We start from the raw sequence: 27669 nt of genomic DNA, 5'->3' as shown, positions 1-27669 counted from the left end.
AAAATCAGTAGCTCTCCTATATACAAATGACAAATGGACTGAGATAGAAATCAGGGAAACAACACCTTTCACAGTAGCCAAAAATTATAGAAAATATCTTGGGGTATCTCTAACCAAGTAGGTGAAAGATTTGTACGATAAAAAACTTCAGGTTGTTGAGAAAAATAAATTGAAGAAGATATCAGAAGATGGAAAGATCTCCCATGCTCATGGATCAATAGGATAACATAGTAAAAATGGCCATCCTACCAAAAGCAATCTACAAATCCAACACAATCCCCATCAAAATTCCAACACAAATCTTGAAAGGACAATTTTCAGCTTCCTATCGAAACACACACACAAAAACTCAGGATAGCTAAAACATTCCTAAATTATAAAAGAACTGATGGAGGTATCACCATCCCTGATTTCAAGTTGAACAACAAAGATAGAGTAATAAAAACAGCATGCTATTGGCATAAAAACAGACACATTGATCAATGGAATCAAATTGAAGACCCAGACATAAACCTACATGCCCATGGACACCTGGTTTTTGATAGAGAAGCTGGAAACACATACTGGAAAAAAAAGACAGGATCTTCAATAAATATGCTGGTCAAACTGGATGGCTGCATGTAAAAAAATCCAAAAGACCCATACTTATCACCCTGTACAAAACTAAAAATGGATCCAAAAACCTCAACATAAAACCAGATACACTAAACCTGATACAAGATAAAGTGGGGACGAGCCTTGAACTCATTGGCACAGGAAAAGACTTTCTGAACAGAACACCATTAGTACAGGCACTAAGATCAACAATTAGTAAACAAGATCTCATGGAACTGAGAAGCTTCTACATAGCAAAGGACACTGTCATTTGGACAAAGCAGCAGCCTACAGAATGGGAAAAAGAGTTTTACCAACTACATATCCAATATAGGGGGCAATATCCAAAATATATAAAAACCAAAAATAGATATCAAGAAAACAAATAATCCAATTTAAAAATGAGGTACAGATATGAACAGTGAGTTCTCAGTAAAGGAAACTCAAATGGCTACAAAACACTTAAAGAAATATTCAACATCCTTAGCCATCAGAAAAATGCAAATCAAAACTACTTTGAGACTTTATCTAACACCTGTCAGAGTGGCTGCAATTAATAAAACAAGTGGCAGCTTATGCTAATGAAGATGTGGAGTAAGGGGAACACTCCTCCATTGCTGGTGGGAGCAAGCTTGTATAGCCTCTGTAGAAATCAGTGTGGTGGTTCCTCAGGAAAATGAGAATCAATCTACCTCAAGAGCCAGATAGATACACTATTCTTGGGCATACACCCAAGGATGCTTCCTCCTACCACAAAGGCACATTGCTTCTCTATTCATAATAGCCAGAAATTGGAAACAACTTAGATGTCTCTCAACAGAAGAATGGATAAAGAAAATGTGTTACATTTACACAATGGAGTATTATTCAGCTGTTAAAAATGACATCGTGAAATTTGCAGGTATATGGATGGAACTAGAAAAAAAAATCATTCTGAGTGAGGTAACCCAAACCCAGAAAGAGAAATATGGTATGTATTCATTTATATGTGGATATTAGCTGTTAAGTCAATATAACCAAGCTACAATCCATAGAACCACCAAGATTAGGTATAGAGTAAGGGAGCATAGGCTACAGATAGATTGTGTTAGGAAAAAGAAATAGAAGAGATAGTTACAGATGGATGGGGAGGGCTAGAATGGGAGATCAAGTGAGGAAGGGGAAGGGAAAGGGAGCTGAAGGGGGAATACAGGGAGAGACAGCTAAAATTAAGGGCCATTTGAGGAACAGTGTGAAAACCCTATACACTAGACACTTTCTAAAATATATACATATATGAAGACAATTTAAATGAAATTACATAAAAATAGGGGAGACAGAGTTCCAACTGGCCATTTCTTGTCATCAAGTGAAGCTTCTAGTACTGGGATTGGGTTACATCTAATTGAAATGTTGGCTAAAGGGATCCCATGGGAGTCCCCAAACAACCCAGGCTGTTTCCAAGACTATAGGTTGCTCTCCACAAACAGACAGCAAAGTCCTGTTGCTGAAGACAATACCTACACAACTCATTGAACATGGAGAAGTCCAACTGGTGCCTACATAGAGCTTTCACCACTACATGCTAGGGTCTTATATACAGGAAGGTACTCTGCATGCTACCAAAGGAGAAACACAAACACTAACTCAGCCACAAACACCTTTTACCATGGTGTCCTGCCTGCAGCAAATGCTAGGACAATGGCACAAAGCTTGTGGGAATATCTGATTTTACTTAAAGCCCACACCACAAGATAGAACCCATATCTGACATTGCTTAGGTGACCAAAAACCAGGGACTAGATAGCCTAGGGACCTAGGGTAAAACCAAATACTACTGTTACAAAAAAAAAAAAGAACAAAAAGTAACAAAATTACTCTTAATGATATTCTGTTATACTCATAGATCAGTGTTTTGCTCAGCCATATTTTATCATCAGAAAAGCTTTCTCCTGTAGCAGTTGGGAACAAATACAGAGACCCACAGCCAGACATTACACAGAGAGTGAGAAACCTCAGAACACTCAATCCTGAATGAGAAGTCCCCATCAAATCCCTCCCCTCAGGACTTAATGAACCCCTCATTAAGTTGGAAACGATGTAAGAGCCAGAGGGGATGGAGGACACTAAGAAAACAAGGCTCTCTGAATCACCGGGATCAAAGCTCATGTGAACTCAGAGACCAAGGCAGCATGAACCGGGCCTGTACCAGGTCCTCTGTATATATTATGGCTTCCAGTTTAGTGTTTTATTATGGGACTCCTGAGTGTATGAATGAGTGGGTCTCTGATTCTTGTGCTTTTTTTTTCTCTTCATTTGTCTTGTCTAACTTCGATGTGATAATTTTGTTTTATCTTATTATATTTCATTTTGTTGTATTTTATTATTATTATTACTTAGAAGCCTTTTTTTCTAATGAGAGTCAGAAAGAAAGTTGATTTAGATGTGAGGGGATGTGGAGAGTAATAAGGAGGAATAGAGGACTGAGAAACTGTAATCAAGATATGCTGTGGGATGTCCTTCTGTAGGCTGTGAATGTGTGTTGCTTTTATTGGTTGATAATAAGGCAGTTTTGGCCAATGGAGAGGCAAGATAAGGTTAGGCAGTACAATCAAACTGAGGATGGAGATGAAGAAGGGCGGAGCAAGAGAGAGACACTAGCCAGCAGCCGAGCAAGCAGGATGTGTAGAAAATGAGGTAGCAAGCCATGAGCCCTGTAGCTAAACAGAGTTTAGAATTATGGGTTAATTTAAGTGTAAGAATTAGTTAGTAACAAGCCTGAGATAATGGCCAAGCTTTTATAAATAATATTAAACCTCTGAGGGGTTATTCAGGAACTAGTGCACAGGAGAGAACCATCCAGTTACAAGGATATATTATTGAGGGAGAAAAATCTATAAAATCTTTTTTCTTTTCAATAAAGAGAAAAAAATAGAAAAAAGAAAGAAAAGATACATTTATAATTTATACAATACTCTTATTAATATGGGTCAGAGAAGAAACTATGTGGAAATTAGAAAACACTTCAGCTGAATGATAACAATGGTAAGCAAACAGAGCAGGGCTTCATTAAAACATAAGTGCTTGCAATAGTAAAAGGAAAATCTTAAGAGCCTATGTGGTGGTGCACAGCTGTAATCCTAGCGCTTGGAAGACTGAGACAGAAAGAGTTTCAGATTCCAAACCAGACTGGGCTACATAGCAAGGTCTTGCTGTAGAGGAAGAAGAGGAGGGGGAGTATTAATGATCAAGATTTTAACTTAAAAGCTGGACAAAATGGAGCAGAATGAATAGAAGAAAAATAATAATGAGGAGAATAGCTATAAAATACAAAAGCCAATAACACTAATATAGATAGCATATTTAATGAAAAGACTAAGAAAAGGGTTGGAGAGAAGGCCCAGCTGTTAAGAATACTGGCTGCTCTTCTGGAGGACTGGGGTTCAAGTCCCAGCACCCACATGGCAACTCACAACCATCTGCAACTCCAGTTCCAGAAAATCAGATACCTTCTTCTGACCTCCTCAAGCACTGCATACATATGATACATAGTCATATGCAGTCAAAACACCCATACACATAAAATTAAAGTTTTTTTAAAAAATTAAAAAGAAAAGAGTAAGACAATTTAGTAGCCCTTAGCAAAGCTCATTTAAAAAGAGAGAAAAAAACAAAAATTATAAAAATCAGAATTTTAGGAACTGGATATCACTATTATGACCAGTGTTCAAGAGCTTTACAAGCTGCTTTAATACTGTGATGTTAGAGCCTACCTAAGGGAGACAAATACCTTGAAAATGTTCACTTGCTAAAACAGAAGGCGGCTGGGGAGATGGCTCAGCAGTTAAGAGCACTGGCTGCTCTTCCAGAGGACCACGGTTCAATTCCCAGCACCCACATAATAACTCCAGTTCCAGGGGATTTGGCACCCTCACACAGACATACAAACAGGCAAAACATCGATGCACATAAAATAAAAATAAATACCATCTTTTAAAAAGTGTTCTTTAATTAAAAAATAACATAAGGAATAGAAAATATGGTGGCTGGTTAGCTGTTAAGAGCACTTGCTGTTCTTGCAGAGGGCCCAGGTATGGTCCCCAACACCCACAAGGCAGCTCACAATTGCTCTCCAGGTCTAGGAAATCTAATGCCCTCTTAGGTGTCCAAGTGCACCAGGTATGCCTGCAATTCACTTACATGTATGGAGGCATTTACACACACACATGAAATAAAATAAATCTTATTTTTTAAAAAAAGGAAAATATGAATGATGCAACTGCTGAATGCTGTCAATCATTTAAGAAAGAACTATTAACTATTCTTATATAATTTTCCCCCCAGAAACTTGAGTCTATTTTCTAAAGCCAGGATGATAATGACATCAGAATTGTACAAAGTCAGTACAGAAAAAGAAACTGATGGGCTAATATCCCTTGTCAATTCAGACATGAAAATATTACCAAATCAAATCAAGCAATATGTAAAAAAAAAACATGCCAAATGTGGTCTAAGAACTCAAGCAAGATGCAACATTTGAAAGTCCTCAAATTATTTAATAACACGAAAGAGAAAAACCACAAGATCACCTCCACAGATACAAAAAAAAAATTATCTGACAAATTCCAACTGCCATTCATAAGAATTCTTAGCAAATTAGGAGTGGAAGGGAGTTTAATCTGAAAGGGGCATCTATTTAAAACAAAAAACAAAAACAAAAAACTACAACAGGTTCCAAGGGATAACTCAGTGGCTAATGGCACCGCCTCCAGGCCCAATAACCTCAGTTTGAACCTACGAACTCACATGATGGAAGGTGAAAACCAACTCCTGAAAGCTGTCCCCTACTATCACACGGACCCTGTGGCATGTACATGTGTGCAGGCAACACACACACACACACAAATAAAATAAATGTAATAAAAAAATGTTAAGGGGTTGGGAATTTAGCTCAGTGGTAGAGCGCTTGCCTAGCAAGCGCAAGGCCCTGGGTTCGGTCCTCAGCTCTGGGGGAAAAAATGTTAAGACTACCACAAATATCATCCCAAATGACCCAGAAATCTCACTAGCAGGTATGTACTCAGATAATAATACTTAATATTGGTTAAGAATATGACAAGCATGTTAGCTTTAACCATTTCCATTTAATGTTGTACTAAGAATGAGTCCCAACCAGGGCAATTAAATAAGAACTATAATTAAAAGGCATTAAATATTGGAAAAGAAGAACTAAATTTTTTTTTAGTTACAGTCAAAATGATTGCCTACATACAGAACTCTAAATGATCTATAACTAGGTCATAATATATAAATGTAACAAGATCATAGACTACCTGACCAGTGCATGAAACTCAGTAACATTTGTACCTAGGTGTAGCAAGCATTTCAAAGCAACAGAGTAACATTTGTATGTAGGTGAAGCAAGCAATTTCAAAGCAACAGAGTAACATTTGTATGTAGGTGTAGCAAGTAATTTCAAAGCAACAAAATCGGAACCAGTTCCACTAACAATAGCATCCAAATGTTTAGGAAAACATTTACAAAAGGAGTGTGGTACTTTGTGTGGTGGTCATTGGGAAGAGAGAAGAATGGAATAGTGGTATTCTGTATTCTGGGGAAAAGGGTGTTTGTACACCATTGTTGGGAATATAAATGTGTACAGTTATATGGGGAAATTGTGGAAGCTCTGCACAAAACAAAAAGTAGAACACTTTTTTTTTTTTTTCGAGACAGGGTTTCTCTGTGTAGCTTTGCGCCTTTTCCTGGAACTCACTTGGTAGCCCGGGCTGGCCTCGAACTCACAGAGATCCGCCTGCCTCTGCCTCCCAAGTGCTGGGATTAAAGGCGTGCGCCACCACCGCCCGGCAAGTAGAACTCTTATATGACCCAGAAATGTCACTCCCAGGTTCAGGCTCAGACCATCAAAACTGGTGTATAAAGGTAATTTTGCTTACGTCACCCTATAAAGAGAAGAAATTCTATCATTCATGGACACATGGATGGACTTGGAAGACACCGCGCTAATGAAATAAGCCAGATACACCAAAGCGAAGGAATGTAGCATGGTCTATGACAGTGGTTCTCAACCCTCCTAATGCTGCGATCCTTTAATACAGTTCCTCATGTTGTGGTGACCCCAACCATAAAATTATTTTCGTTGCTACTTCATAACTGTAATTTTGCTACTATTATGAATTGTAATGCAAATATCTGATATTTCTGATGGTCTTAGGTGGCCCCTGTGAAAGGGGTCACGACTCACAGGTTGAGGACCTTTGATATATAGCATTGGATACAAAAATCTCAGCACTTCAATTTTGACGGTAGATTTGACTTCCAGGGGTAATCAAGCAGTGTATGCAAATGTCACTGTCTGGTGACTCTTGGCTTGTGTTTCTGGCCTGCTCTGTCCTGTTACAAACATACCCCTACATACTGTCCCATCTTTTTCCTCCTGGCTATCCTTTGCAGTGAATGTCTCAAAGGACTCAGTAGCAAGTGACGGCACAGGCTGTCTCCTAACCCTGGGAGTACAGATCAAGGACACCTAGGAGAGGTGTCAATCACCTCACGGGTACCACCTCCAGCCCACACCCAGTTTCCAAATGTCTCCCATGATCATCAAACATCATCCTCTGTGACCTGGTGGGATGTGTGCTGAGAACACTCACCTGAAAGGCCACTAGGATAGAGCACTTGGAGCCGCTTCTTGTAATGCTGGTGTTGTCTGAGCCAACCAGGGAGAAGGTGAGTGATTGCACAGAAGTCAGAGGGGGTTTTTTGTTTTGTTTTGTTTTTTGTTTTTTCCCCCCCCCAGACAGAGTCTCTTTCTATTATGTAGTTCTGGCTGTCCTGGAACTTGCTCTGTAGACCAGGCTGGCCTCCAAGTCACAGAGATCCACTTGCCTCTGCCTCCCATGTCCTGGGATTAAAGGGTGTACCACCACACCCAGCTCCAGAAGTTACAGATTATTAATAAATTGAACACTTTATTTGAGTACCAGAAACCTTACTGAATTATCTCAGGCTTTGAGCAGCATACTTCCTTGAAAAGTGTGCATCCCCCCCCCCCCCGGCACCCACACACACAAAAAAAATAGGAACTGAACTGATGGCTGGGCAGTGGTGGCGCTCACCTTTAATCCCAGCACTTGGGAGGCAGTGGCAGGCAGATCTCAGTGAGTTCGAAGCCAGCCTGGTCTACAAAGCGAGTTCCAGGACAGCTAGTGCTACACAGAGAAACCCTGTCCTGAAAAACCAAAAAAAGAAAAAAACAAAAACAAACAAAAAAACCTATACTGAGACAAATGTGAAGAAGTTTGTGTGAAGAAGTTTGTTCAATGATATACTGTACTGAAAACCCAAAGGCCAGCAGCAGATGTAAAGTCTAACTCTTGTTATAATTTTTTTGCTTGTTTAGTCAAGACAAGGGTCTCACTACATAGCTCTGGCTGTCCTAGAACTCACTATATAGACCAGGATAGCCTCAAACACACAGAGATCCTCCTGCCACTGCCTCCTGAGTGCTGAGATTAAAGGCATCACTAAGCCCGATGTGTGTGTGTGTGTGTGTGTGTGTGTGTGTGTGTGTATGTGTGTGTGTGTGTGTGTTCACGTGGTTTTGAGACAGGATTTCTCTGTGTAGTCCTGGCTGTCATGGAACTCACTCTGTAGACCAGGCTGGCCTCAAACTCAGAGATCCACCTGCCTCCGCCTGTGCTGGCATTAAAGTGCATCACCATGGCCCAGCGATGCCATCTATTCTATCATTTCCTGTTCTGGGGTCTCGGATATGACCTGGCAGCATAAAAACTATAACAATAACAAATTCAAGAAGAGAAGAGGAGGAATCGGAGGAGAGAAGGAGGAGGAAGAGGAAGAAAAAAGAAGAGGAGGAAGAAGAGGAAGAAGAAAGAAGAAAGAAGAGAAAGAAGAAGAGGAAGAAAAGGTAGAAAGGGGGAGGAGGAGGACTCACCACGTCAGCCACCTTCTGAGTCAGCTCCTCCAGCCACACAAGATGAAAACTCAGGTGTCTTCATGGTTGGACGCTAAGGGCGCAGGCAGATGTTCCTGCGACCAGCTCTGTGCTGTGCCCAGTGTGAAAGATGAAGGTCTGCAGGCAGCGAGGGGTAGTTGTTCAGTGAAATCAGGTTTTCCTAGGTGGTACAAATAGTGTTCTAGACGGTAGAGAAGCATAAATTTATCTTCTGTTACTAGGGTGAATATCATAATATTAGTCAAAGTATGATGGGGCAGGCAGACTATTGAGTGTTGTGAGTTTTTATAATCATAAACATACCTATGACTCGAAAACTATAATAAAAATGTTATGGTTCTTTAAAAAAAAAAAAAAGTTGTACCAAGTCCTGTCCTGAGACTGTGCGCCCTGCGGCGGGGCTCCCAATAAAGGTAGGAAAGGGATTAATTGGACGTCACTGAGCTCCTCCTGGAATGGGTGTGGCCCAGAACTCCAGAAAAGTTTCTTCCCGCTTCGCGCGTGAGCAGATGAAGCGCGGCCAAGCAACGGGGTGGAAATCCAGAGGGGAAACAGCTCTTCTTGGTGGTTTTTGAGAAGTTTCGGGGTCGGGAATCAGTGCAAACCTAACTCGATGAAGTCTCGGGGACGCAGCGTGCCCACAGGCTCAGCGGCCTGGGCAGGTCACACTCCAGGTCCCGGGTCACTCCTGGGGCTCAGACTTCGGCTTAGGGTCCCCAAGACCTTCCTCATACTACAAGTTGTTGTCCTTCTGTTCCTGGTGAGTACCGCCCAGTGAGAACGCGGTGCCCGGTGGGCGCGCGGTGCCCGGTGGGCGCGCGGTGCCTGATGAGAAGGCGGTGCCCGGTCCGGCGCAGGAAGCTGGGCGCAGGGTGCCGTCCGGGCCTGGAGCGCACGTGCTTGGCGCTGGGGAAAAGGCCTGACGATATGGGGGGGACACCACTGTGGAGCGGGGAGAACTCGATGGTGAAGGGTGGAAGGTTCGATGGTGGGGTGGGGAACCCCAAGGGGCAGGGTAGGTTGGAGAAGTGGGCGGAAGATTCGACTGGGGAGGATGTGACGAGGCGCAGCTCCGGTGAGGGGACGGTGGGTGGGTGAGAGGACCCAAAAGTGGAGGGAGGGAGGTTCTGACGTTGGGTGGAAGGGACGGGGCAGGGGAGAAGGACCAAGGTGGGACTCCGAGGGGCGAGGAGGAAGGACCCAGCTAGCCCAGCAAAACCCACCGGGACACCATGCCTGGGGCGAGATGGGGCAGGGAAAGCCGGGACGGTGGGGCGCGGGAGGACCCGGTATTCTTTGAGGACCTACAGGGCCGAAAGAATTTAGATGTAGGGGCTGGAGGGTTGACCCTGCCCAGCTACTAGCGCGGGCCTCTGATACCTGCGGCTCAAGAACTCATTTCTAGGGTGGCATCACTGTTTTTGTTTGTTTGTTTTGTTTTTTGTCCCGGTGTCCCCCACCCCCACCCCCACCCCACCCCCCACCCCCCAAGACAGGATTTCTCTGTGTGGCTTTGGCCGTCCTGGAACTCGCTCTGTAGACCAGGCTGGCCTCGAACTCATAAAGATCTGCCTGCCTCTGCTTCCCGGAGTGCTGGAATTAAAGGCGTGTGACACCACTGCTCGGCTTTTTTTTTTTTTTTTTTTTTTTTAAATGAAGTTTCTTGGATTAGAAATTTATTGGCTTTAAAAAGAGTAAAAAGGCTCTTAGGGCAAGAATCCAGACTTTTCCTCTTCTGCTAGCACGAGATTACTGAGGGGAATTCCAGTTTCTTGGAGTCCATTGTTTCTAATTTCTAATCGTCAGAGAGGCACACCAGTGTCTCTGAAGAATTCATATATTAATTTTATTTTATTGTATTCATTTTTGCCGGGCTGGTTACAGTTTTCTACCTTCTGTTTTAATACTTCGCTGTTGAGGTGGAACATGCCTATGTCTGAAAAACGAGTAAGTAGAATCAAAGTAGGAACCAAGGTTAGGACAGGTTCAGTTAATGCCAGGCAGCCCTGCGTAAGAACCGTTTTTCCATACTCTCTTGGCTCTTAGCTACTTTTGGTACCATTTTAGCTATTTGAAAAACAAACAAAACAAAACAAAAAAGAAAAAGAGGATAAGCAGAACAGCATGGAGAGGTAGACAGAGGAGTGAGCAGTTTGTTATTTTAATGGGTACCGACTTTCAGTTTTGTAGGATGAAAAGAATTCTGGATTTTGTTTACATGACAATGTGAATACTCTTAGCACTGCTGGCCTATATGTTTAAAGTGATTAAGATGTTGTTTTACCTAAGGTATACCTGGATGCATTTTGAAAAAAAAATCGGTGTGTGCACACTTAATGAGGTTGTGTGAATGCAGTGCCATGGAATTTGTCTGGAGATCAGAGGGCAACCTCGGGTGTCAGCCCTCACCTTCCACCTCATGAGACAGGATCTCTCTTGTTCACCACTGAGTATACTGCTGACTGTCCCATGAGCTCCTAGGGATTCTCGGTCTCCACTTCCTAGCCAGCCATAGGAGCCCTGAGATTTCAGATGTGTGCCATTGTGCCCAGCTTTATATGAGTTTGGGGAATCTGAGCTCAGGTCTTCATGTTTGTGTGTCCAGTGTATTATCCACTGAGCCATCTTCTCAGCTCCTGACTGTGTTTTTAAAAACTCTGTGTGTGTGTGTGTGTGTGTGTGTGTGTGTGTGTGTGTGTGAGAGAGAGAGAGAGAGAGAGAGAGAGAGAGAGAGAGAGAGAGAGAGAAAGAGAGAGAGAGAAAGGCAGACATGTGATTAAGTAGTCACATGGGAAACAAGACAGTAAAGGATACATGTTATTTCTAGTTGAGAAAATGAAATTTTTATTTTAAAGACTTTCCTCTTATTTTCCACTATGTGCATACAAATTTAATTTGTTTAAACAGGAAAGAGTAAAAGAGAGGAGTAGTTCAAGTTTCTGTAAGAAGCAAAGAGGAATATGAACACAAGTACTGGGCAGTTTTAGAAGTGAGGGAGGCTGGGCGGTGGTGGCGCACGCCTTTAATCCCAGCACTCGGGAGGCAGAGGCAGGCGGATCTCTGTGAGTTCGAGGCCAGCCTGGGCTACCAAGTGAGTTCCAAGAGAGGCACAAAGCTACACAGAGAAACCCTGTCTCGAAAAACCAAAAAAAAAAAAAAAAAAAAAAAAAGTGAGGGAGGGTCGAAGGTCCAGGTTGTTTTAGAAGCTGGAGGGAAGGGAACGGGAGATGGCCTGGTGATGGTGAGACCCAACAGCCAGTTAAAGCAGTCCCTGCCTTGTTCCTATAGAGCCTCGGAGATACAGTGACAGCTGAGCCAGTCGGTGATCTACACACTGACCTCCAGAGAGCCGGTCAGAGCCCATCAGAAATAAAGTGTCAACCAGGTGCGTTCTAGATTGATTGCCAGTCTGTGGCCCCCACCCTCCACCCCCAGCTCCGTGTTCTTCCAGTCTTCTGGTCCTTGAAGTTCCCATTTTTTCTTTATGCCATAGATACTTATTGGTATCTTCTAAATGCAAGGTCATGAAGATTTATCTCCATGTTTTCTAGGAGTTTGGTAGTTTCCATGCTTCCGTTTAGGTATCTGTACACAGTATCAGGTAAGGGTCCAGCTTCTTATTTTACCCTTGGCTATCCAGTTCCTTTTTCTTTTCTTTTTCTTTTCTTTTTGCTGGATCTAACCTAGGGCCTCATTCATGCTGGATGAGCACATTACCTGTAGCCCCGGCTCTGCCGTCCAGTTATGGTTCACTTATTTGCATCGTGTGAATTCTGGGGATGCTACCTACAGTCATAAAACCATAGAAACCCGCTGTGTTCACATGCTTTTCCCCCATCTTAACTCTCCTTGGAACCTTAGGTAGCTCCCAGCCTGGTCCTATCCCAGAATTATCAAAGTCAGAGTCCGTGTTCTGGCAGTCCTGGCAAGCCAGACACTACCATCATCCTCAATAAGTATGCCAATCAAAAGAGTCATTGATTGACACTAGAATTCAGAAGAAGGTCGTTTGTCTATTGTGGCCATATTGGAAACAGACAGAGGGTCTAGTGACACCCCCCCCCAAATCCATCTTTGACATGATGTTTAGGGTTAAGTGGGGGGCCAAAGTTATATGTTGTTTTATTTCCATATTTTTAATAACTTTATTTTATGGGCATTGGTGTTTTGCCTGCATGTATGTCTGTGTGAGGGTGTCAAATCCCCTAGAACTGGAGTTACACACAGCTGTGAGCTGCCATGTGGGTGCTGGGAATTGAACCCGGCTCCTCTGGAAGAGCAGCCAGGGCTCTTGACCACTGAGCTATCTCTTTGATGACCAGAATTATTGACCCATCATTGTTTTGGCCCCATTCTGTCCTGCAGGGTGGTCTGACAAGTTACAAGTCTCTTTCCTTATAAATTCCTGTCTCTGCCTAGCTATAGCATCATTCTTCTTCTCTCCCCAGTACAAGATTTCCAATTGGTTGGAGTGCAGTGTCTCAATTGTCTTATAGTCAAAGGTAGAGGTCACAAGTGTCTCTTTAGAATTGCCCCATTACAACCCTGCAGGCTCTGGCTGCTCCTTGTGCCTGTGGTACCACTGCAGAGATAAGATACACGCTCCTTGGCCTCCTAAAGAAGCTGCCAAGCTGCCTCCCGGTCCTGCACCTTGCCTGGACAGCACAATAGAGCCAATCTGTTGGCGCAGGTGTGGGTGAGCAAGCCCTGAAGCCATGAGCATGGAAGAGATGTCCCCAGTACCCAATCTATCTTGTGGCAGCATGGATGGGGCGGAGGGGGGGCCCTTCCCTGCCCCCATCAATGCCTGGGGCGGGTGAGAGAACTGGCCCTGAGGTCACAAGAGTGGGAGAGTTGTCTCTGCCCTGCGCCAGCTGCAGCACTCGGGAGAGCAGGTCCTGCACCTCACCTGGGCAGCACAGTAGAGCCGACCCTGTTGGTGGAGGTGTGGGTGGGCCAGCCTTGAAGTTGTAAGCGTGGAGAGCTATCCCCACTACTGTCATGTGGTAGTATGGGTAGGGGAGAGATGCCCCCCTTACCCCTCACCCCTTACTGCCTGAAACCCCCCCCCCTTACAAGCTATGGCATTCAGGAAAGCGGACCCTGCTCCTCACCTAGGCAGCACAGCAGAGTTGGCCCTATTGTCAGAGGTGTGGGTGACCGAGGCCCAATGTTGTGTATGGGGGTGCTGTCCCCATTTCTCACCTAACAAATGGTGGCATGGATGACCGAGAGATGCCCTCCTTCCACCCCCTACCCACCAACACCTGGGACAGGTATAGGAGCTGGCCCTGGGGTCATGGAAGCAGAAAGGCTGTCCCTGCCCCTCATCAGCTGCAGTGCCTTGGAGAGTGGCCCCTGCCCCTCACCTGGGCAACAGTGGAGCTGGCCCTGATGGTGTGGGAGAGCTGAGTCTGAGGGCACAAAGGCAGGAGAACTGGCCTGGCCCCTCGCTCATTGCTACAAGGGGTAAATTAGCTGGGGCAATGCTGGAGAGTTCACCCTGGTGTCGAGGATGGGAAGAACTGGCAGGCAGACCAACCCTGCAGGTGCCCAGGCCCAGAACCAGGGTTATGACTTGGCCCACCCCAACATCTACCCCATCTACGCTCTGCTAGAGCACATGAAGGGGCCTGACCCATAGACCCAGAGCTGAAGGATCTCTATGACACAGGGCAACAACAGGATATTCAGGAAGAGTCCCAGTGAGGGCCCAGCATGGATGGTATAGTAGAAACTAGAGGCCTCGAACCAGACCAGTGACTCTTTGTAATAAACACTTGCAAGTAAAGATATGTGGACAAAGATGTTTACTGTGTGACTCACTGTGTCACACTGCAGCTTCCATGATGAGATTTTTTTTCCCCTTAAATTTTGTTTTATTTGGGGGGGGGTGTAGGAGCAGAGGGCAGATGCAAAGAGATGGGCAAATGCATGGGTTCAAGATACATGTTGTGAAAGACACACAGAATAAATTTAAAAAGTAAAAGAAGAAGAGGCTGCTTCCCTTCCTTTTGGCCATGGCTTCAGCCTTCTTCCAGGAATGAGTGGAACAGGAGGCAGCTGCTGAGAAGACACAGTTCCCAAGGAGGTGACTTTGTGCTGGAGCCACCTATCTTGAGGACAGTCCATCTCTGCTGAGTGGTGCAGGCATACACAGAGGGTAGACAGTGGTACCTTCTATTCCTCCACTACACAGACCCAGTCACTAGGAACACTGTCTACTGCTCCAGTCGGTGGAGGACCAACCTCTCCCACCCTGATAGGGATGCAGGCCTGAGGTCCCAGAAGGGTTGGAAAGAGAACGGGTACCTGATCGCTGCATCTTGAGTTGGTTTCCCATCGTCTGCCTGTATAGATTGTCTGTTTTACAAATTACCTACTCTGTTGATGTACCAAGGTTCATTATCTTTCATAATCCGCTTTCTTTTTTATTGGGGTGGGAGGTCTCACTATTTAGCGCTTGCTATCCTGGAATGTGCTTCTGTAGACCACATAAGCTTTGACCTGTTTCTGCCTAGCCTACATAGTGAGTTCTAGGCTAGCTAGGGCTGCATAGTGAGACCCTGTCATTAAAAAAAGAAAAGAAAGGAAGGGAGAAAAGAGCATGCTCCATAGACATGCCCACAGCCAGTCTGAGGAAGGCAGTTCCTCAGTAGTGATCTCCCCTTCCCGGGTCTAACTAGGACACAGGTCTTCACCGTGGCTCTGCAAGTCCTGTGGTTTCCCTCATCATCTTTTTTTTTCCCCTCCTCAGGCTCCTACCTGTCACCTGAGACCAGGGCTTGCAATCCCTGCACGGATGGTATAGACTATACCAGCTCTCTCAACAGCCTGGCCTCATGCAGACCCTGCAGCGACTGTAAGGAAGGTACGGAGCAAAGGGCCTCCTTCCCATAGGTGGGGCCTGGGGGGTGGGGGTGGGACTCATAACTGCTCTGGACTCGGAAACCTCAATTCCAGCCCAATTTGATCTTTACCCCACGCTGTTCTCCCCCTATCCTTAATTCAATGAGACAAAAATTTAAAAAAAATCAAAAACCCTGGGGAATTCATCTGTGCTGTGTTTTAGGAATCATTGCAATCATCCGTTGAGAACGAGGTAGAAACTACTCTACCCCTGTGGAGAGCAGGGCCTAGTACCCCCGGGTGCATCATGGGGCGGTTACCACTGCCTTCACTACCCATTGATTTATAAGCTGGCACACTTGGTGAACAGAAAGCACCCTGGTGCCTGTGGGCAAGGACTTGTCCTGAGGAGTGGTGGGGTTCCACAGAGCGCACAGCATTAGAGCTGGGCCTTGATGGATAGATAGATACAGGGTTCTGAGTGGAACAGGGAGGTCTCCAGCCAGAGTTCCAGAATTGAGGAGTAAAGAGCCCTGCATGTTTGGAATAGGGCATTAATTCATTCTGGGTTCAGCATGAGTCTCCTCAACTCTGCAATGGATTTGATACCCAGGAACAAAGTTTGAGTTACCACAAGTAGTAACTTGCCGGCTTTGCATTTTCTAGAAGTTGAAGTCAGAAGTGTGGATCATGGGATGCAACCCCAGCTTAGAAAGGAAAAGAGCCACTGAGAGTCTCCCCTCCGTCCCTGTAGTCAATCTCCAGCTACAAGTGACATGCCGTGTTCTATCCTTACCCTCAGGATCCATTGGCTTTTTCTTAGTAATGGCTGCCTTCTAGTCCTGTGAGACCTGAGGCCACTCCTAGAACCTTCCACAGAAACTTCAATGTGCATTCATCTTTCCTGTGGTGGGCCTGCTAAAGTGTTGAGGTCGTAGTTATTGTTTTAGTTTCTTTTCCTGTTGCCGAGAGGAAAGCTCAGACAAAGCAAAAGGGTCGAACTGGCTCACAGTTCAAGGGTATCAACCGCCCATCATGGCAGGGAAGTCAAGGTGGGTGGGAGCCTGAAGCAGCTGCTCAACTCCCGTTCTCAGAGAGTAACAGATGTGTGTGCTCAGTCCACTTTCTCCTTTTCATACAGTTCAGGAGCCTAGTCCAAGAATGGTGCCACCCAGAGTGTATGAGTCTTCCCACCTAATTAGCTTAATCAAGATAATCCCCACAGACATGCCCAGAGGCCCGTCTCCCAGATGATCCTCGATCTTATCAAGTTAACAGTTGAGATTAACCATCATAGTTGGTAACAAAGAAAAGAATGGCTGAACGGGTTCAGGCTGGGTTCCCAGCTGGCTCTGGGCTAGGCTCTCTTGTTCTAGGCTCTGAGTTCTTGCTAGGTGTGAGAGCTCAGTCTCTGCTTCTTCATGCTCTTCCTGTTTCCAGGAGTTTGAAGATCATCCTCTGTGCATCCCTAGTACCTGTCCTCATGATCTAAAAGACTGTTCCTCCCAAATCTGATGCTTGAGGTCATAAATTGTGTTCCTTTTGTACGGCTCTGAGTACTGGTAGCTGCTCATGGGAGCCGTCGTCTGCATGCTCCGGGCCGTGGTGTTATAGAAACCGGCCCTGGTTATTAGTTCCTAAGTTCAGTTGAGCTGAGCAGAGGGAACTGTGTCAGGAGGAAGAGTTACCCCAGTAACCAGGAAAACTGATCCTTCTAACTCTTACAGATAAAGAGGAAAAAAGCAAATGCAACTCCACCCAGGACACGGTGTGTCAGTGTAAACCAGGCACCTTTGAAGATGAAAACTCTCCTGAGTTCTGCCAGAGATGCTCTGAGTATGACACAGGGGCCCTGGAACTCCTACAAGCCCAGGGGAACCCCAGAAGACCCAAGCTTCCTTGTATCCTTTTCTTTTCCTCCGACTCCACGGAGTTCCCACACCACAGGGTATCTCTAAGAAGTTGGGGTCTTCTGATCCTGCTGTGGCCTCTCCATGTCCAACTGCAAACCTCTCCATGTCCCTGTCCCCCACCAATCCCTTCGTGGACTTTCCCACCCATTCTTTTTCCCTTGGCCAGATAATTTGTCTACTATCTGTAGAATATAGCATGAGAATGGGTAGACTATAGCCTGGCTTGTGTTTACTTACATCACCTCAGAATTCTTGTGCAGACAGAAGCCTATAAAGACAAAAGTGTTACAAGCACGCAAAAAAATATAATGAGGCTGTGTGTGTGTGGCTCCCTCAGGGTTCTCAGAGCACCTGAGCCAACTCGGCCAGCCTCACCCCAGGACCCTGTCCCTGAAGTCTTAACTTCAGCAATTTGAGGGAAAATAGTTCACTTACTCTTCCCTGACCACGTGGTATTTACTATGATTAGTAAAAAGGTCTGCTTATTAAAGACATGGCTCAGCAGTGAACACACAGGCTTCTGTCCTTCTCTTTCCTAACTTAGGATCTCCCTGTGGCCCAGGGCAGTTCAGCACATACCCTGTAGAAAAGGCAGAAAATTTGCCACCATGCCTACAGAGAGTTCCCCAAAGTCTGCACTGTGTGCGCCCAGATGTAGGAACAAATTTGGAGTGTAGACACAGGAGCCTGTCCTTCCTTTAATGCCATCTCAGGGACGTTGGGCAGAGTGGGTGACTCCCCTTTCATCACATCTGGCCAGCAGCCTTCTCACAAAATCTTATCATTTGTTCCTTGTGTGTGCCCAGGTGTACCAACGGAGAAGTTGAAAAGACTCCTTGTACCCCAAAGACAAACCGGAAGTGTGACCCCAAATACTCATTCTTAGGCCTCATCATAGGACTTGTGGTATCTCTGCTGGCAATTGTAGCTTTGGCTATAATTTTGAAGACTGGGGTCTGGAAGCGAGTATTGCAGTATATGAAAAGAGCCTACCCAGGTAAGTGTTAGCTGAGGGTGGGTCCCTTGGACACCGAATCTGAATCTCCCTAACCTGCTCTTCTCCTTCAGAATTGCCCTCCCTGTGTCCCAAACCCCAGTGTCCTTGAAGCCTAGCCCTCTCTTGCTCCAGCAATTGATATACCATCTCCCACTTCCCCAAAACCACGGAGCCCCAGAATCTTACCAGTCCATCTCACTCTCTAAACCAAGTCTGAGAGAGGAGGGCGTGGTCAGGACAAAGAGACATCAACTCCTCAGCTGAGGATAAAGGTCAGGACAGGAGCGGGCGGGGGACAGCTCTGGTTACAGCAGAACCAGCAGAGGTTCTAGGTATGTTATTTTCATGCAGTCTCTCCCCAAGTGCCTTCTCAGCCTGAGGGTAGCCCCAAGCAGGAATGGCCCCTCCTTATCCAGTGTTGGAGCCTCTAGCTCACTCCGCTCAAATAAAAAGGTCTGATGAGTCCCCTGCCCACTTGCTCTGGGGACCTCCTTCTCTTCTAGGCCGTGAACGGAACCCTGAAAGTGCAAGCGCTGTGAATGTGTCTCTCATGAGAATGCAGACATCCAGCATGGGAAGTGACTCTCACTGCAACACGGTCAGTCTTGCAATGAAAGCCCCCGAGACTGTAACTCTGCTGAAGAGCAGAGCGCTTTTTAATTTTATGTGTATGGCTGTTTTGTTTACATGTATGTCTGTGCACCACATGCATGCCTGGTGACCATGGAGGCCAGAAGAGGGCATCGGATCCCCTAGAACTGGAGTTTACAGCCAGTTGTGACCTGCCATTATGGGTTCTGGGAATCAAACCCAGGTCCTCTGGAAGAGCTACCAGGGCATTTGAGAGGCTGCACAGCCCAGGGAGGAAGGCACATCATCTCCACCTGTCCAGGGCTGCTGTGCTGGCTTACTAAAGTGATTGGGGCTCTGGGTCCACTCTCAAGCAAGTGGCCATTTTTAGCTTCCACATGGCTCCAGGTCATGTTGCACTCTGCCCTTTCTGCCCTGCTCCTGTGGGTGGGGTCAGGTGGGAGTAGTGACCTCCCCTTGGCACTGTAGCAGGAGCACAGAGTGCCAGCAGCAGGTCATGGATATGTGAGCCTAGGGTGGCCGCACTGAGATGGGTAAGACCCTGCAGGGGCCCTTGGGTATGGACTCCTGAGTGTCCTCTTTGCTTCTCAAAGTCATTTCCACACACTTGTGTCCCTCACGAGGATCTGATGTTCAGGGCGATGATCATACTGAGCCCCTAAGCAGCAGAGAATGGCCGTCCACTCTTTTTTGAGAGCACATTGGGCAGACAAGATCTGGTGGCAGATGTCACTGGAGACAGCTCTGGTTCATAGACAAAGTGGCAGTTGTCACCAGATCTCCTGGTCCAGGGGATATAGAGACAAGGAGACAAAGGACAGGCTGCGTATGGCCTAGTGTGGTGACTGAGCCGTCCCGTGGAACGTGCCGAGTCTCTGTGACATTCTTGCTGTGTCCTCAGAACCTGGGGAGGCACAGGCATGGAGCAGATACTGTGGCAAAGAAGGGCTGAGTCCTTGGGCTTGATTTTTGTTGGACGTACTGGGGCCTCACACATGCTAGACAAGCACTCCACATCCTCAGTCACTTTACAAAAACGTTTTATTGAGACAATATCTCACTGAGTTATCCAGGCTGGCCTCAGCTTTGCCCTTCTGTCTCAGCCTCCAGAGCAGCTGGCATTACAGGTCTGTGCCACCAGTCCTGCCCAGATACTTCTCCTGTTTTTACCATTTCCTTGGTTTTCTGTTCACATCTGTGGGGAGGATTCCACGAAGTAGAATTTCCAGGTCAAGGTTAAGGAAGTGCTGTTTGGTGTGCACATGGGCACACACTCAGAGACACACACAGTCATGCCTACACACACACACACACACACACAAAATTACATATATAGGGTCTCACACACGTAGTCATGCATATACACCCTGCTGTTTTTCATGAGCTTTAATCAGACATTTAGCACTTTCTGTTGGTTTTGTTACAGCAAAGCATCAGTGGTCTCCAGTGTACATGGCTTTGTTTTACACATTTTTGCGTATCGTTATCCTAATGTCATTAAGAGCTTCATAAGAAAAAAAAATGCCCCTATATAAGTATTTTCTCTCATATGGGTAATAGATTTCTAATTTCTTGTATTACACATATGTGTTCATGTGTGTATACATGTATGTATGCATTGGTATGTGGAGGTCAGAGGTCTTTGTCAAATGTTTTCCTCACTTCTCTTCTTCACCTTACTGTTTTCTGAGGCAGGATCTCTCTTTGGACCTGGGACATACTAGCTAAAGTGGCTGGCTGGCCAGCAAGTCTCAGGGACTCACCTGTCCCCATCCTGGTGCTTGAATTACAAGCTCAGGCAGCTATGCCCATCTCCCTCACCCCCAGGCTTTTTTTACTTTGTGTTATTATTTTTTTTAAGATTTTTTTTTATTATGTATACAATGTTCTGCCTGCATGTACGCCTGCAGGCCAGAAGAGGGCACCAGATCTCATTATTGATGGTTTTGAGCCACCATGTGGTTGCTGGGAATTGAACTCATGACCTCTGGAAGAGTAGCCAGTGCTGTTAACCTCTGAGCCATCTCTCCAGCCCCTTATGTTATGTGTTTGAGTGTTTCGCCTGAATGTATGTATGTGCACTGCGTGTGTTTCTGGAGCCTGAGGGGGTCAGAAGAGGGTGTCGAATCCTCAGGGACTGGAGTTACTTCATCTCCGGGCCCGGCTTTGATGCAGGTTTAGGAATCTGGACTCAGGCCCTCAGACTTGTGTGGCCACCACTTTACTGACTGGGCTATCCTCCCAGCCCCAAGTTCCTAATGTTTGTCCCTCGATTTGTTCTAATATTTCATTTTTAACAGTTAAAACGGTTCATTTTTAATGGTTAAAATCAGCAGATACACTTACTTCTTGCCACTCATAGCCCCCCCCCCAATTCCATTTAAATATTGAGCCCCCCTCCCCCTCTCCCCTGGTCCCTCCTCACTCACCAGTCAAATGTTCATCCTGACAGGGACTTCCTTCCACCTGGAAGAGTTCTGGGTCACTTTTGCAACTATGCTCAGTTTCTATTTCCTAAAGAGAAAGGGAAATACAATTTAAAAAACGGTCACCAGCCGCTCAGCTTACGTGATGGACTGCTAACAGTGCAGAAAGGGGCTCAGTGAGTGGTCAGAGGACCCTGCAGCTCACCCCCTCCTGAGACGTGAGAACCTGGTGATGCCAGGTTCTTTGGATCTTTTCTTTAAACTTTTACGCCGTATCAAAATCATTTACATGAAAGACTCACAGACATATATACAATACTCAGCTGTACGTGAGATTTTCAAGTATATTAAAATAAGCAGGTACTTGTTTTTTTAAAACTTAACTACAGTGGTTCTGTGCTGCCTGTTTCTAGAAAGTTAATAACCGTCTTGCAACCCAACCTTTGTTTCAGAAGGTTATGTGACCACCTATGACGACCTGTTGTTATGACTACCAGTGGTTGTGATTACCTTGTTATGCCCACCTTGCAACCTTGTCTTTGTTTCAGGAGCCCATGTAGGACTAACTTGTTACGCTCATGGTCTGCACCTGTAACCCCACCTATTTTGTCTGCCAAATCCCCAGTTGGAAACACCCCCGTACCCTGAGTTCTATAAGACCTGTCTTCCCCACATCCAGTGCTGACCTCTCAAATCCTGTGTTAGGGTGAGGCAGGCTGTGAGTACCAATAAAAAAACCTGCTTTAATTAATTTGTCCATGATGACTTAGGTCAGTGATCTTTCTCCCACCTTTGAGATTTACAGTATCCTTTGGTTCCAATTTGTTTTTTAAAAGTCAAATTTAGGAGCTGGAGAGCTAACCCAGCAGTTAGCTGTTTCAGAGGACCTGGGTTCAGTTCTCAGCACCTGCACTGGGTGGCTCAGAACTGCCTGTAACTCCAGTTCCAGGGCACCTGACACCCCCTTCTGGCCTCCACAGCTCCCTCTCTCATACACACGACCTACACCCACGTAGACACACATGCGCGTAAACTAAACATCTTTTAAATGGTCAAATTTCATATTCATCTGTACCAAATACTTTCCCAGCCCCAATGCTATTGTTTTCATTTCCATACTTAGACAGTTGATGTGTGCGCTGTTATTATTGATTAAAACACCTTAAGAGCCTTGAAACAAATCTTGACCTTGGATTTTGCAAAGTTCTCTCCTCTGTAGTCTCCAACTGAGTTTTGTCAGAAGCCTGGGGCAGAGAGGTTGGCCAGAAGGAAAACCCCAGAGTAAGGGGGAATGTTCCGTCTTGATGGAGGCTTATACGGTTGTACGCTTGTCGCAGAACACTTGATGTGAGCATTTATGCCGCACTGGGCCACCAGCATCAAGAGCCTTCAAGCTACTGAGGCAGGAAGCTTACCTGTGTCTTCACAGAGACTCTAGAGGGGCGGTACTGTGACCTAAGTCTGGTAATCAGGATCAGGCCCGGGCCCCAGATCTCCTGACTCTGACCAGGGTGTCTGTGACCTGACTCTGACCAGGGTGTTTGTTTACAGGAGCCTGAGGAAACTGTGAGTTCTCCAACAGGAAGGAAGTTGCTGGGTCCAGCAAAGGGAATCGACGCAGTTGATGGTGAGTGTTTTGTATGAGGCAATAATAGCACAACCCCGGGGGATAGGAAAAGTATTCCAGCGGTCATTCCCGTGACACATGGCACTTGGCCATGACAACTAAGGATGGATGCAAAGCCTGTACTCTTGTCACTGGACTTAGGGACCATAACTCCCCCTCTCCTCCCTTCTGTCTCCATCGGGACAGAATTGTTAGAATCTCCCTGTCACTCTGCCACCGCCCCTCCCTTCTCCCTCGTAGTTCCCACCCCTGCCTCCTCCAGGGCCTCGAGAATGGTGCACTGGCCTGTGGTAATACCCACGGGCCTTACACTAGAAGCTCCTGACGTGGCCAGACTTAGTTTGATGAGCTGTATGGACTCTAAAGCCCAAACCTGACTTCAGAGATGTCGTGCAGAATGAATGGAGACCATCTCATGAGTACTGTTTGAGGAGTCCATGAATCAAATGACAATTGTTTCCTTTCATATTTCATTCGTTAGTAAGTTAGTTTTACATGGGTTCCGGGAACAGAACTTAGGTCCCCTGCAAGAGCAGTATGTACTTTTAACCCCCGGGTTCTCTCTTCAGCCCCCATTCTCAGTGCTAGAATGCTCTACCAGTTAAGCTACACCTCTAACCCTCCTTTCACTGGTTAAATAAGGCTGTTAGAACATGTTGTGGTGACTCCTGGAGCTCATGGGACTGCTATCCCTGCTCCTTCTGTTTCTCGGGTTGCAGGATGACACATTTCATACATACCTCATTTATGTCATCCTAACCGCATAAGTGAGTTTCCGTGACCTAGCGACAGGTTCAGATTTTCAGTCATTCCTTGTACACCATCTAGTGGCAGTGATGTAACATGTGAGGGAGGTCAGCTGGCATGGACAGGTCCTCCACCTCTCTGCTCTGTTCTTTACACAGAGGCAGATAGGCTTGCCCTGTACCCCTTTCACCATGAATACAGCCTAAACAGCCTCCTTTCCCTGAGATCCTATGCACCCACCCCTCTGTGCCCCTCTGTGGTTCATGCCATGTGCTAACACCCTTCTACACACACACACACACACACACACACACACACACACACACACACAATCTATGCACCTTCTCCCACTGGGCCAGCAGCCCTCTTGCAGAACGGGATTTTTTTTTTAAGGTATATTAAAAAAAAAAAAACTTCTTTAAAAAATGTACTTTGTATGTCTGGGTGTTTTGTCTGCATGTATGTCTGTGCACCACTTGCATGCCTAGTGCCTTGCAGAGGCCTGAAAATGTGTCAGATTTCCTGGGACTACAGCTCCAGATGGTTGTGAGCTGCCATGTGGGTGTCGGGAATCGAACCCGAGTCCTCTGGTAGAGTAGTCAGTACTCTTAACAGTTGAGCCATCTCTCCAGCACCCAGGTTCTTGGTGGGCTTTGGGTGTGGTGAGGCTACAACAGCATCCATGGAATGGCAAGGGAGGGCATTAGGTCCTCCCCTTGGCTTCTGGATCTGATTTAGGATCCTCCACGCTCTGTGAAGGGCTTGCAGCTTACCTGTCCCCCCTGTTTTCTGACACCCAGCCCTGAAGCAAATCTTCAGTTACTGTCCAAACGTTGTACCCTATAACTCCTGGAACAGCCTCATGCGACAGATGGGCCTCACAGACAATGAGATTCAAGTGGTCAGAGCTGAAACACCAGCCCTACGAGAAGTCTTGTACCAATTGCTGCTGAGGTGGCTCAACCAGACGGGCCGGGGGGCCTCCATCAACCATTTGCTGGATGCCTTGGAGGCCGTGGGAGAGAGGTGTGCCCGGCACGAAATTGAAGACCATGCCGTGAAATCTGGAAAGTTCCTTTATCAACAGGCTACAGCAGAGCCAGGCATGGTGACACACGCCAGCACTGAGGAGACAGAGCTGGGATAATCTCTATGAGTTCAAGACCAGCCTGGTCTATATGGTGAACTCAGTATAGCTAGGATTGTGTAGAGAAGGCCTGTCTTAAAAGAAGAGGAAGCTGCAATGGGTCTAAAGACCTTCAGTGACTTTAGAATTAATTTTATTTTATCTTTATGTATTTATTGTCATATTACTGTATTATTGTCATACTGGAAGCTAGACCCAGAGCCTTGTGAATACTAGGCAAGCACTGAACACTCAAATGCATCTGCAGCATCTTGGTTTGCCATTGGCAGGGTATGGTAGAACCAGCCTGTCTTTCTGGCCCTCCAGAGGTGGAGCCAGGAAGATCAAGAGTCTGAGGTCAGTTGGGCTACATGAGAACCTGTAATGTGCATTATTGGTAAATTATCATATGCTGTCTAAACGTGTTGAGAGCCGACTATGGAAACAAAGAGGGTGTTCCTGTCCCAGGGTCTAACATGTTCATTTCACATGTCTACCAAGACCCCTTGTCCACAGACAAACTGCCCCTGCCCCCACCCCCCCCACCTCCCTGTGACAGAGGGAAGCACAAAACAGCCCGAGTATAGAAATTTTAGCTGTCCTTGAGAACAGCTAAAAGGTCACCAGTTTCCAACCAAGGTGACTGCTCTTTATTGTTAGCCTCCAATCCAACCAGACTGCTGCTCAACCACACAGCTGCACAGCTCCCCTGGCTCACAGGCTGAGGGTCTGTCTGGAATCTAACTCCCAGGTGAACCGATTTCTCACTCCCTCCAGTGTGTTTGCTGGTCTGGACACACAGAGAACATAAAAAGCGCTACCTGTGGCAACCCATCCCCCACCCCCTTTCCTACCTCCTGCTGGGGAATCAGTGGCATCCTGCCTCCAAGTGCCTCTGAGACCCCAAAGAAACAACTTCTGTTTTGTTCCATGGCCTCAATTCTCCTTAGTCTGGGTTCCAGTCCTCCTTTACACATACCTGACCTGTCTAGGTGTGGATAACTGGGTCTTTTAAGCTATACCACTTTATATTTCTGTTTGTCTTTGTCTTATGGTTCTGGGTACTGGATGCAGGTCCCAGTTCATGCTTAGCACTTTCTTTGCCACTGGGCTGCAACCCCAGTTTATTAATCTGTAAGTTTAATGACTTTATAGTTGTCTATAAATACTTACATGTTTACAGGTAGGTGTTGCCAGATGAGTCAAGACTTGGGAACTGTATCCACTGTGGTAGACATGGCTGGTCCATGACCTGCCATTGGTGATGGGTAATCTTGATTAGACAGTGAGAGGCTGGGCCAGGGAGATGGCTCAGCAGATAAAGGTGCTTGCTACCAAGCGTGATGACCCAAGCTCTATCCCCAGAAACCATATGATGGGAGACGAGAACAGACTCCTACAAGTTGTCTTCTGGCCCCTGTATGTGTGATGTAGCATAAGCGTGTGTGTGTGTGTGTGTGTGTGTGTGTGTGTGTGTGTGTGTACACAAAGTAAATGTAATTTTTAAAATCCAGTTGAGAGGCGCCTAGGAGATTGTAGCACACATTTTTGGGGGTGTCTGCGAGGGTGTTTCCAGAGAGGATTGACATGTAGAACAGCAGCTGAGATGGGAAGACTTGCCATAGATTGAGTAGCACTGTCCAATAGGCTGGGGCCGGGAATGGGATGAAAGAGGGAGGAGGAGGCAGCCAGCCAGTGCTGGCAAACTTTGTTCTTCATGGTCTGTCGGATGCTGCCACCATCACCAGGAGCACCCTTCTCCAGCCTCTCTGATCTTTCCACACAGACTCAACCCCAGCGACTCTCCAAGGCGTCTCAGACCGTCAGCCTTGGTTTGGGGTATCTTTTGACTCCTCTTATTTGAACTGAGAAGCTACAGGGCCCTGTGGTTCTAGGCATGTAAGCCCATTTCATGAGTCCCCTTTTACAGTGTTCTACTGCTGGTTCCTATCTAGACTTCTCATCTACGGCTGGGGTGAGGAGATGGGACGTAAGTTAGGCCAGAGGTGCCTAATAAGCTCACGTGCATTTAATGTCAGTGACTCTGAGTCCTTCCTGGGGTCAAGGGAGGAGGGGACAGAGACTTGCTCCTGATAGCTGCATGCTCTCAGGGATGGCATATATGAATGTGAAATACTAGTAACTCATGAATTCTCAGTCCTAGTGAATCAAGCCCTGGGGCATATTGGGGCATAGAAACCCATACTTGAGGACCGTGATCTCTGTAAGCACCTGAGCATTGTACAGTACTAAACATTGAAATGTCAATTCTTTGGGTTTTGGTTTTGAGTCTGGGTCTTGGCTATGAATCCCAGACTGCTCTCACCCACAATCCTCCTGCCTCAGCCTCCTTCAAACTGGAATTACTTGTGTGCATCACCATAGCCATATATAATTATTTTTAAAATGCTGTGATAGGGATTTCTGGAGAGCTGGCACATTCAGATTTTTGTCCTGTGTCGATTCCTATTCTGTATTTAAAAACTAATTTGTCTTTGAGACAGATTCTAAATATGTATATAGCCTTAGCTAATCTTGAATTCACTATGCAGATAAGGATGGCCTCCAATTCAGAGATCTGCCCGCATCTGCCTTCCAAGTTCTGGGATTAAATGGGTATGCCACCACTGGGAGGTGGGTTGGGAGGAGAGGCTGGGGGGGGGGCAGGAGGAGAGAAGAGGGGGATCTTTGATTGGTGTGTAAAATAAATGAAAAAATTTTCTTAATAAAAAATGTAAAGGTAAATAATTGATTTTTTTTTGTAGATGTATGAGTGTTTTGCCTGCATATATGTGCATGACAAACGTGCCTGATGCTCTTGTAG

The 27669-nt window shown here is 46.0% G+C and overlaps 1 protein-coding gene and 1 long non-coding RNA gene across 2 annotated transcripts; one reads left to right on the top strand and one right to left on the bottom strand.

The window, feature by feature from the left end:
- Positions 1-9078: 9078 nt before the first annotated feature.
- On the top strand, positions 9079-27481 carry LOC131919259 (tumor necrosis factor receptor superfamily member 10B-like). The gene is made up of 8 exons (XM_059273390.1): positions 9079-9329; positions 11858-11954; positions 15327-15440; positions 17146-17254; positions 18138-18328; positions 18832-18926; positions 22897-22972; positions 24520-27481. Exons 1-8 carry the CDS (start codon positions 9183-9185, stop codon positions 24864-24866), a joined length of 1176 nt encoding a protein of 391 aa, XP_059129373.1. The 5' UTR covers positions 9079-9182; the 3' UTR covers positions 24867-27481.
- On the bottom strand, positions 19943-22776 carry LOC131919260 (uncharacterized). The gene is made up of 3 exons (XR_009381200.1): positions 22534-22776; positions 21349-21433; positions 19943-20114 (listed from the first exon to the last, which is right to left on the bottom strand). It is a non-coding gene; the product is annotated as an uncharacterized LOC131919260 (long non-coding RNA).
- Positions 27482-27669: the final 188 nt, after the last annotated feature.

This window comes from Peromyscus eremicus, chromosome 9 (assembly GCF_949786415.1).
Source record: "Peromyscus eremicus chromosome 9, PerEre_H2_v1, whole genome shotgun sequence".
Lineage (NCBI taxonomy): Eukaryota > Metazoa > Chordata > Mammalia > Rodentia > Cricetidae > Peromyscus > Peromyscus eremicus.
This window is presented reverse-complemented; position numbering and strand designations above follow the sequence as displayed.

What these genes read in the sequence shown, in the direction of transcription:
- LOC131919259 (XM_059273390.1), top strand. Translation starts at nt 9,183, where the DNA reads ATGAAGTCTCGGGGACGCAGCGTGCCCACAGGCTCAGCGGCCTGGGCA. An exon ending in AGAAATAAAGTGTCAACCAG is followed by an intron (nt 11,955 to 15,326) that starts GTGCGTTCTAGA and finishes TCCCCTCCTCAG; the next exon opens with GCTCCTACCTGTCACCTGAG. An exon ending in CTGCAGCGACTGTAAGGAAG is followed by an intron (nt 15,441 to 17,145) that starts GTACGGAGCAAA and finishes TAACTCTTACAG; the next exon opens with ATAAAGAGGAAAAAAGCAAA.